The sequence below is a fragment of the Branchiostoma belcheri genome, unplaced genomic scaffold, assembly GCF_001625305.1.
Source record: "Branchiostoma belcheri isolate BF01 breed outbred unplaced genomic scaffold, Haploidv18h27 scaffold13, whole genome shotgun sequence".
NCBI classification, from domain to species: Eukaryota; Metazoa; Chordata; class Leptocardii; order Amphioxiformes; family Branchiostomatidae; genus Branchiostoma; species Branchiostoma belcheri.
This window is the reverse complement of record NW_017802713.1, coordinates 2433611-2444793: the sequence shown is the minus strand read 5'-3', so window position 1 is coordinate 2444793 and position 11183 is coordinate 2433611. Positions and strand designations below refer to the sequence as shown.

Below are 11183 nucleotides of genomic sequence, written 5' to 3'. Positions count from 1 at the left end.
AGAATACAGGAGAAACCAAGGGAAAGCAGGAGAACACAGGAGAAAGTAGGAGAACACAGGAGAAAGTAGGAGAACACAGGAGAAAGCAGGAGAACACAGGAGAAACCAGGAGAACACAGGAGAAACCAGGAGAACACAGGAGAAAGCAGGAGAATACAGGAGAACACAGGAAAAACCAGGAGAATACAGGAGAAAGTAGGAGAAAGCATGAGAATACAGGAGAAAGCAGGAGAACACAGGAGAATACAGGAGAAAGCAGTGGAACGCAGGAGAAACCAGGAGAAAGCAGGAGAATACAGGAGAAACCTGGAGAAAGCAGGAGAACACAGGAAAAAGCAGGAGAAAACAGGAGAACCAGGAGAAAGCAGGAGAACACAGGAGAAAACAGGAGAAAGCAGTGGAACGCAGGAGAAACCAGGGGAAAGCAGGGGAATACAGGAGAAACCAGGAGAAAGCAGGAGAATACAGGAGAAAGCAGGAAAAAGCAGGAGAATACAGGAGAAAAGCAGGAGAACACAGGAGAATACAGGAGAAAGCAGTGGAACGCAGGAGAAACCAGGGGAAAGCAGGAGAATACAGGAGAAACCAAGGGAAAGCAGGAGAACACAGGAGAAAGTAGGAGAACACACAGAAAGCAGGAGAATACAGGAGAAAGCAGGAGGTTTCTCCTGTATTCTCCTGGCTTTCTCCTGTGTTCTCCTGCTTTCTCCTGTGTTTCTCCCTGGTTTCTCCTGTGTTCTCCTGGTTTCTCCTGGTTTCTCCTGGTTTCTCCTGGTTTCTCCTGGTTTCTCCTGTGTTCTCCTGCTTTCTCCTATATTCTCCTGCTTTCTCCTGTGTTCTCCTGCTTTCTTCTATATTCTCCTGCTTTCTCCTGTGTTCTCCTGCTTTCTCATGTGTTCTCCTGCTTTCTCCTGTGTTCTCATGGTTTCTCCTGTATTCTCCTGGTTTCTCCTGCTTTCTCCTGTATTCTCCTGCTTTCTCCTGTGTTCTCCTGGTTTCTCCTGTATTCTCCTGGTTTCTCCTGCTTTCTCCTGTATTCTCCTGCTTTCTCCTGTGTTCTCCTGGTTTCTCCTGTGTTCTCCTGGTTTCTCCTGTATTCTCCTGCTTTCTCCTGTGTTCTACCGCTTTCTCCTGTGTTCTCCTGGTTTCTCCTGTATTCTCCTGCTTTCTCCTGTGTTCTCCTGGTTTCTCCTGTGTTCTCCTGCTTTCTCCTGTATTCTCCTGCTTTCTCCTGTGTTCTCATGCTTTCTCGTATATTCTCCTGGTTTTTCCTGTGTTCTCCTGGTTTCTCCTGTATTCTCCTGCTTTCTCCTGTGTTCTCCTGGTTTCTCCTGTGTTCTCCTGCTTTCTCCTATATTCTCCTGCTTTCTCCTGTGTTCTCCTGCTTTCTTCCTGTATTCTCCTGCTTTCTCCTGTGTTCTCCTACTTTCTCCTGTGTTTTCCTGGTTTCTCCTGTATTCTCCTGCTTTCTCCTGTGTTCTCCTGCTTTCTCCTTGTTCTCCTGTATTCTACCGCTTTCTCCTGTATTCTACCGCTTTTTCCTGTGTTCTCCTGCTTTTTCCTGCTTTCTCCTATATTCTCCTGCTTTCTCCTGTATTCCTTTGCTTTCTCCTGTATTCTCCAGCTTTCTCCTGTATTTTTCCGCTTTCTCCTATATTCTCCACCTTTTTCTTGCTTTCTCCTTCTTTCTCTTGTATTCTCCCGATTTCTCCTTCTTTTTTCTAGTTTCTCCTGCATTATTATATATCTGCATGATATTTGCATACCTTGCTGTTTAAGGAGTCTAATTTACATACTCGGGACAAGATAAATGATCCCTTTACCCAAAATTAGACGAGGCGAGACGCTGGGCCCCGGGTGTTTCGTAGAAAATAAAGCTATTTACCGATTAATCTGTCAAGGTAATGGTATCTAGGGACTTTTAATGGGTTTATTTACAAATGGACATGATTTTGACTGGAATTAATTGGTACTTTTGCGAGAATAAATCAGCAATTTTGCCGCTATACTGGGGTGTCACAAAAATTTAACTTTCCCGATCGGGCAAGCCCAGAGGGAGATGTGCTTGCCCGATTAGCACTTTTACTTGCCCGGGGCAATCGGGCAATTTAACTTGTCCAACCCTGCTGCCACCTTTACATGTCTTCAGGCTCAGCTGCTACTGCGGCACACTTATGCGGGTATTACGTGCGCCATGTTCTTCGTTTGCGCAAGGATGATGTTACATGTAGCAGCTGGGGAAGAGCGGTGTCGCAGCAGTGACGTCCCTACCGCAAATTATAGGTGGCGCGCTGCGCCACCTGAGTTTAGGAATAAGTGGCGCCAAGCAAAATCAGGTGGCGCCGCGCCAGTGCGCCACCGGGTATTTCGAGCCCTGTTATGAAATGCATACCCAGGTTGTTTTGTGTACAAAGTACCACACACGTGCACTCTGACTCCTTTTTTTGTTTAGATAACTTTTGGGTAATATTATTGATTTCTTGACAATCATAATTAAGGCCATTTTTCTGAACCGTCCCATTAGTTTATGTAGGAAAAATGAAGGAAAACACTTATTTTTGAGAACCATAATCAGAGATAAAATGTTACCAGTTTAAACATCTCCTTGTTGCCTAACTTGTAAGCAATACAAAATAAAGGTTAACTAATGCCATAATTTATTGTATTCAAATTAATTGCAGCGTCAATGCAAAGGCCACCCAGGTGCTGCTGATGTCCTTCTGACATAATTACAAAACATGTACAATGTAGATGTTCACATGCATGTAAGTTATAATTAACACCAAGACATCAAAAATTCATATTGAATTTCATACAAACATAGAGTGAATATGGAGTTTACATAAACCAAAATTGCTGTATGAACCTGAAGGAAGGATTTCTTGTTCTTCACATTCTGTATTTGAACTGTTGTCCCTATGCAGTTGAGAGTGAACCAGGAGGACACAGTTGAAGACTATGTAGCTAAGATGAGACAGGGAACCAGTGTGAACCTGCGCAGGTACAGCGTGAGTTTCAGTCAGAACAAGGACCAGATGAGGAGCAACGTGGTTAACGAGATACTCAGCACAGAGAGAGACTACATCGGACACCTCAGGGACATCATTGAGGTAAACTTTTGGTTGTTTATGCCCTTGTTACACTTGTGGTTAGAGGCATGTCGGCAGACGTACTGCACCTGCGCAAAACCCGTAATGTATTGTGCATAGCACTTCGGCAGAATGTCTCATATAAGGTCGTTTTCGCATACATAAGGTTGACATCCCATCTGTAGTTTTCAAATTTATTGTTGGAAAAGAAGTCATCTGCAACACCCAAAATTCTGATGCAACGTTGACCAAACATCCAACAAAGACTACGAAAAATCAGGGTTTTGCACTGGCGCAGTACGTTCTGCTGATGTGCTATGATTAGATGTACAAAGATTAGTTCAGTGTAACATAGATGCCACCGCGTTGCGTACCTACCAATCTGGTGTGTGGCTATACTACTGTCTTGTTATACAGAATGATACAGATACAGGTATGATTATTTGAATGTCTTGTATTGATCAAATTTTGATTCATCCCATTATTCTTATATCATATTTTATAAGCCCACCCAAAGAGATTTAGCCTGTTATCATCAGCATAAATTGTGATGATAGGTGATAGGATTCAAACCCAGAACCTCTTGGTTTCTGGGTGAACACTCGAAGAACTGCACCTCATGATGACACATGGTTACAAGTTGGGTAAAAATATTTTGGAAAGTGTATTGAAAAATGGATTATTTTTTCAGGGTTGTCTAAATGCTGCAAATGCCTCTACAAATATTATACATACATGTAGGAGATCCTTTTTTTGTACAATAACGTAAAACATAATTTTTTCAGGGTTATGTGAAGCAGTGCAGAAAGAGACCAGAGATGTTCACCTGTGAAACCATCAAGACAGTGTTTGGTAACATAGAGCAGATATACGAGTTTCAAACTGGCTTCCTGAAAACCCTAGAGCACAGCAGTAGGCAAGACCTTCCACATCTCAGTGAAGTCGGCAAATGCTTTCTGCAACATGTGAGTGGATGATCCTTATATTTACCAAATGAAAGGAAAACATCTTGTTTTTTGCAACATTTCCTCTTCTTCTTCTTCTTCAAAAAAAATGATCAATGACCTGAACCAGACTGTCTGTTACCATGGTAACTAGTGTTGGGTTACATCATGTTGCAATTTTATAGCAGGAGGGATTTAGACTCCTGTCTGACCATATGTATGAATGTGTTTGAGTAAGAATTGACAGAGCAGACCATATGTGAAGGTAACATAATGCATTTACTTTGCAAATGTTACCTTAAACGATCAAAACAAGATACCATTCGAATATTTTGAGTCAGACATTTTTGTAGAGGTTGTGTGAAAAAATATGATCAAGTAAAACCTAATATACAATGTCTTCATTTCATGATTGGTACTTTTTACTAAAAAAAACTTTTATTAATGCTCAAGAATTTAGTGGAAAACAATTTTATATATTCTTGACCATTTTTAATGATGTCAAGAATATTTTTTTAAAACTAGAAAGGCCAATATTTGCTTTGGAGCAAATACAGCGATGGGTTCACCACATTTTACGACATGGCAGGGAAAGAATGAGAAACACAAGGGAAAACAATGATTTACATTGATATAACTATAATATGAAGTAACATACAACTAAAACAACAGTTGGATAGCTATTCCCTACTTTATTGGTTAGGATTTTTAATTGCATAATGCAAACTGTTGATTTTCAAAATAAAATAAAAAACGTTCATGCCCCGCATTCCAATGCTGGAGCAGAAAAGCTTGAAATACCTACCAAAACACTTGAATAAAGACATACTGTCAGTATGGAAATGCTCTGTGCAGGTGTTAATCAAGTTAAATCCCAACAGCCAATCAGCAAGAAATGCTCTGTGCAGGTGGAAATGCTCTGTGCAGGTGTTGACTTAGTCCTCTTCGCCCACTCGGGAGCATAGGGCCTCAGTGAGTAGTCTCCAGCGTCTCCGGTTCGTCGCTATCTTCTTGGTTTCTTGCCAGGTTGTGTTCGCTCTCTCCAGGTCTTTCTTCACGCCTCTTCTCCAGGAGAGGCGGGGTCTGCCTCTGTGACGTTTCCCCTGTGGGTTCCAGTCTAGGGCTGTTCTCGTTATGGACGTTGGCGGTTTTCGTAGTGTGTGACCAATCCAACGCCACTTCCTTCTTCTAATCGTAATTTCTATGGGTTCCTGGCCTGTTATTTCCAACAGTTCCTGATTCTTAATCTTTCTGGGCCACCAGATCCCAAGAAGGTACCGGAGTCTAGCATTTACAAACACCTGTAGCTTATTCATGTTGTGTTTTGTCAATCCCCATGTGTCACATCCGTACAGCAGAACAGATTTTACGTTGGACTCGAACAGTCTAAGCTTGGTTTTCAGCGAGAAGCTTTTAGATCTCCAAACTGGCTTCAGTTGGGCAAATGCAGTTCTAGCCTTTCCGATACGGGCATCCACATCTTTGCTCGATCCTCCATCGTTAGTGATGACGCTTCCAAGGTAAGTAAATTCCCTTACTGTTTCTAGTTCCTCTCCCCTACAGCATACGGGTTTGGCATTCCCAGTTGTTTTTACTCGCATTTCCTTGGTTTTCTTTGCATTAACTCCAAGTCCCACTGTACTGGAGTTCTGCTCCAGCTTCTTTGTCTTATCCCTCATCTGGTGAATGCTGTGGCTCAGGAGGACAAGGTCATCAGCAAAGTCAAGATCATCCAACATGTTCAGTAAGGTCCACTGTATCCCTGTCCTTCCCTCTCTTGTAGTTTCCCCCATGATCCAGTCAAGTGCAGTTATGAAGAGTAGTGGGCTCAGGAGACACCCCTGTCTCACTCCTGTAGTCATGTTGAATGGCGCTGTTAGATCTCCTTCATGTAGCACTTGTGCTTGGAAGTTGGCATAGAAGACCTTGACCATGTTGATGATCTTTCCTGGGATTCCGTAATGGGCAAGGATTTTCCATAGTGTGGTCCTATCAACAGAGTCAAATGCTTTTTCATAGTCAATGAAAACAGCGTAGAGTTGCGAGTTAAACTCGATGGACTGTTCCACTATTATCCTCAAGGTTGCTATCTGGTCACTGCATGATCTGTTTGGGCGGAAGCCAGCTTGGTTGTCTCTTAATCTGGATTCCATCGCATTTGCTGTTCGATTAAGGATCACTCTACACAAGATCTTGCTTGCAACTGAGATGAGCATAATACCCCGCCAGTTCTTACAATCTGTTAGGTCTCCTTTCTTTGGTAACTTGATGATGGTACCTTTTTGCCAGTCTTGGGGAATCTTCTCTTCCTGCCAAATTCTCTTAAGGAGGGGGTGTAGCACTTCGACAGACAGTTCACCTGCCTCTTTCCATGCCTCTGCGGGTATGAAATCAGGTCCTGCCGCTTTACCATTCTTTAATGATGCTATGGCCTTGCGTATTTCTGCTTTACTTGGAGGGCCTGTACGGATCTGTAGTTCTTCCTCGTGTGGTTCGATTTCTGGTGGATCTAGTGGAGGTGGTCTGTTAAGGATGTCTTCGAAGTGTTCTTTCCAGCGTTCCATCTGTTCTTCTTTAGCGACAAGCAGTTTACCATCTTTGTCTTGGACCGGTTTGTTGATTTGTCTCCTTCTACCACTAAGGGTCTGTGTGATTCTGTACAGGGTTTTCATGTCTTGTTTGGAAGCAGCCTCTTCTGCCTCAGTGGCGATGTCAGAGATCCACTTCCTTTTGTCTCTCCTGCAACTTCTCTTTACATTCCGGTCTGCGTTGTTATAGAGCTTCACAGCGGTGGCCTTCTGGTTTCTGGTTCTACTGTTGTCTATCTTTCCTTTCAGGTTGCGTCTTTCCTCCACTTCTCTCCCATGTGTCCTGACTCATCCATGCCTTCCTCTCTTTCTTTACCCTTCCTAGAACCTCCTCGCATGTGCTTGTGTAGGCTTCCTTAATGATGGCCCATTCAGCTTCGATCCCTTCACCCCCCTCTTCTTCTTCCTCGTCTGAGTTATATCGTAGGATGTCAAAGCGGTTGGCCAAAGTAAGCTTAAAAACCTGTTTTGTTTCTGGTGATTTCAGGCTTTCTACGTTGTACTTTGTTATCTTCTGTTCTTTCTTTTTACATGCTGCGAGGCGTATCTTGCAGATGGCCAGTAGAAGATGGTGGTCAGAGCCCACATCCGCACTTCTCTGCGAAGTCGGAGCACCTAGGGAGCTAGCAGCATCGCCGCAGTCCCCACACTGTCCTCCGGGTCAGTGTGCCTCACCGTGGTGCAGGGGTGAACTCAGGGTAACGTGGAGTACATCCACAATCCCTGAGGCCAATGGGTGCACGCGAAGCCCTTGGGCCAATCACCCATCGGTGGATCCAAACTGATTACGAAAACCTCAAAGAGAAAGTCTCCAACTGCCGGAGCAACCAGCGGAAAGAGACGTGTAAATCCAAGGGATGACAACTCTGGCAGGGGACAGCGCATGACGTCCGAAAGACTGAATCTCCTGTCCCCCAAATACCGTACCAGAATCGCAACATGGAATGTTAGAACCCTCTTTCAAACTGGAAAAGTACACCAAGTAGCAGCTGAAATGAAGAGATTAAAGATTGACATAGTTGGGATTAGTGAAACAAGATGGCTTGGAAGCGGCAAAACTTCCCTGCAAAGTGGAGAAACCATCATATATTCTGGCTTCCCTGAAGAGCACCCAACACACGTGAGGGGAGTGGGAATCATCATGTCAAAGTCAAGCACACGTAGTTTAAAGGAGTGGGAGCCCGTCTCAGAGAGGATTATCGTGGCCAGGTTCACATCCCGCTGCCAAGATACAACCATCATACAAGCATACGCCCCCACAAACGATGCAAGCGATGCAGACAAAGAACAGTTCTACCAGCAGCTACAAGCCACCATGGCCAAACGGAAAAAGAGAGATATCACGATACTCATGGGTGACATGAACGCCAAAAGTGGGACAAGGAAACAGCGGGAAGGAACGAGTAAATGGGAAAAGCAATGGTGTTGGGACCATGAACGAAAACGGAGAAGCTCTTCGCTGACTTCTGCTCCATAAACGACTTGGTGATAGGAGGAACCCTGTTCCCCCACAAGGACAGCCACAAGGTAACCTGGCGATCACCTGACGCTTCTGTAGAGAACCAGATAGACCACATCACTATATCCCGAAGATGGCGTGGAACACTACAAGACTGTGCAGGTGTTAATCAAGTTAAATCCCAACAGCCAATCAGCAAGAAGTATAGAGGAAAGCTGCATGCCTATTGGTTGATGCCCTGCATTCCATTGTGATGACTCATGCCCAGACGTGGTAAACACGGCACACTAACACAGTAATACATTTGCTATAACACAGCCAAAAATCTCAAATAAAACCATTTTAAAAGCCTGTATCACAAAAATTTAAAAAACGCCTAGGGGTATTTGCCCACTGTACCTCCATACCAAATTTCAGGACCTTAGGCCCTAAAATGAAGAAGCTGAATCCATTTAAAAAATGGCAGGAGAAGAAGAAGAAGAAGAAACATCAGAAAAAGCAATATGGGTTCACCACCACTTCGTGGTGTGGTGAACCCATAAATATTTTGTTAAGAAAATATAACAAGTAAATTGGTTTGCATTTGTTTAGAGAGCATAGAAGAAATGGTACTATTCTTATAACCACTTGTTACATCCTGCTTTAAATGCTTTGATTGCTGACAATTTTCATCCTTTTCCAGAGAGAAGGATTTGAGATCTACTCAGAGTACTGTAACAACCATCCCCACGCTGTCACTGAGCTGAACCAAATCACCAAGAGCAAGAAGTACAGACATTTCTTCGAGGTCAGCATCTCCAAAGAATATCCATGATGTACTAAATTGCCTTGTCCGATTTTGCATAAGTACCGCTTGTCTATAGTGGCCACGTGTCTTCTACATTGATGTTACATGTAACTACCCGTAGGCTTAGGGGGAAAAATGTTGTGTTTCCTGTTTCCCAACCAACCCTAGCTCCATGATCTGACACCTGAGTGATGAAACGGTGATGATGAAATTGGTTTTCCAATATTTAATTGACATTGAAAATATTAAGTGTCCTCATGCAAGTTTTACTTTTCAAACTGTATATTATGTTGTACTGTACATGTACATGTACGTTGGATCACTAGAGATTGCCAAAGTCTCAAAGAAAAAAAAGATAGTCCCTACCTACATGTGCACATGTACCGACCCTTATTTTCTTAGAACTGAAACAGGAATTTTTTTTTCTTAGGACTTACGGCCTTACCAAATTCATTACATATCTGGTTAATTATTGACTGCTGTACATGTACAAGTCATGTATATCTTTAACAAGTCCTAACAAAGTGTTTGTTGTCATCAGGCTTGCAGACTACTTCAGAACATGATTGACCTTGCCTTGGACGGCTTCCTCCTGACTCCTGTGCAGAAGATCTGTAAATACCCCCTTCAGCTGGCCGAACTACTCAAGTACACCAAGCCTGAACACAGGTGAGGACACTGCACTTCACTCTCTTCTGTGGGAAGATTTAAGCTTCCCTCTTGTCAAAATATCTGGAGGGAGATTGTCAACATTCAGCTCTTGCTCATATACATGTACATGTATACATGTCTGGCGGTATTTGGCCACTCTACATTGTACGTATGCCAAATTTCGTGTTATTTGGCTCAAAAGTGAAGAAATCGAATCCGTCTAACAAAATGGAGAAGGGGGAGGAAAAGTAGGAGAAATAACATGAGGGAAAACAATATGTTTCACCACAACACTTCGTGGTGTGGTGAAGCCATAATTATGCCTGCAACCCTGAAGATCTAAAGGCAGGCAACAAACAAGTCAATTTTTCATCTTACCGGTAACTACGGATGAAAAATTTGATCCTCAGGCAAGTAGACGTCACAAGCAAACCTCTTGCGTTCTTTTTTAAGGGATCATGAAGATGTGAAGGCGGCCCTGGAGGCCATGAAAGACGTCGCTAACCTAATTAACGAGAGGAAGCGACGGTTGGAGAACATCGATAAGATTGCCGCCTGGCAACAGGATGTTGAAGGCTGGGAGGTAAGCTGAACCAATTTGTCACTTCATCTTTCTTCCTTTGATCTTCAGATATTTTCTTTAAACTTTTTTTCTCTTTTTCTCAGATGTACTTGTTTGTCACTAAATTCTTCCTGTCGTCCTTACATTATTCCTTATCAGTTCCATCTTAAAAGGTGTAGATATTGTCAGTGTACCTCAGACATTTAGATCTTTTTCTATTAACTTTTACCAAGGAGTAGCAATTGGAACTGTAACAAAATTAGATCAAGCAACCGGGTCTCTGCCAAGCAACTAGCTTAAGTTTCAGAGAATTTGTCCAGCGGCTTATTTTATTTTAGTCTCTTTGTAATGTTATACCAGGTAGCCTTCATCAACATATGAAGTAGTAGCAAATGTTCATACATCTTATCAAATGCAGGGCTCAAAGTACTGGGTGCATGTGCACCTTAGTGAACCCAAAATTGGAGCTGTGCACCCTTTTTTTTGTATTTTTGTAGGTATTTTTGCACAATAATGCATAATAGTACTATACAGGATATTCTTGGCATCTAAATGTCAGAAAAATGATAAATCTTTCTTGTGGTACTTTTGAGATTTTAAGATTTTGAAGTTAGCTCCCATTTCAGACTGAAGCTTAGAAGAGGATCAGTAAGATCTGTGAATAGCTTTTGTTTTATATGGTGCACCCCCCCCCCCCAAAAAAAAAATTAGTTGCACCAGTTGCACCTACATGTATTCCCAAAAATGAATTTCTTGTCCTGAAATGTGACTAAATGCCTTGTCTTGTGTTATATCAGGGGGAAGATGTACTGGATAAGAGCTCCCAGCTGATTTATAACGGGGATGTACGGGTCATCACAGCAGCCAGGGGGAAGGTTCAGGACAGGACACTGTTCCTCTTCGACCACCAGATGGTCTTCTGCAAAAAGGTGGGCTTCATTAAATCTTGTCATCAAAAATCTAAGTGCTGTAAACCTGCAAACATTTGTAATTTTCAGCTTGACCTCTTCACTGTGAAATCATCACACATAAGACTTTTTCTTCAGTACTGCACTCCTAGCCTCTACCAGGCACTGCGGATCGCTGGAAAAATGTAGAAATTG

General features: G+C 42.8%; 1 protein-coding gene across 4 annotated transcripts in view; it reads left to right on the top strand.

Annotated features, from left to right (window-relative positions):
* LOC109463757 overlaps window positions 1–11183 on the top strand; it is a 53818-nt gene that overhangs the window by 40064 nt on the left and 2571 nt on the right. For all 4 annotated transcript variants that reach the window (XM_019760606.1, XM_019760605.1, XM_019760604.1 and 1 more), the window contains exons 8-13: window positions 2925–3110; window positions 3875–4054; window positions 8763–8867; window positions 9409–9536; window positions 9972–10101; window positions 10878–11009. In XM_019760606.1, coding sequence (XP_019616165.1) covers window positions 2925–3110; window positions 3875–4054; window positions 8763–8867; window positions 9409–9536; window positions 9972–10101; window positions 10878–11009 — 861 coding nt within the window. The remainder of the gene's footprint in view (window positions 1–2924; window positions 3111–3874; window positions 4055–8762; window positions 8868–9408; window positions 9537–9971; window positions 10102–10877; window positions 11010–11183) is intronic.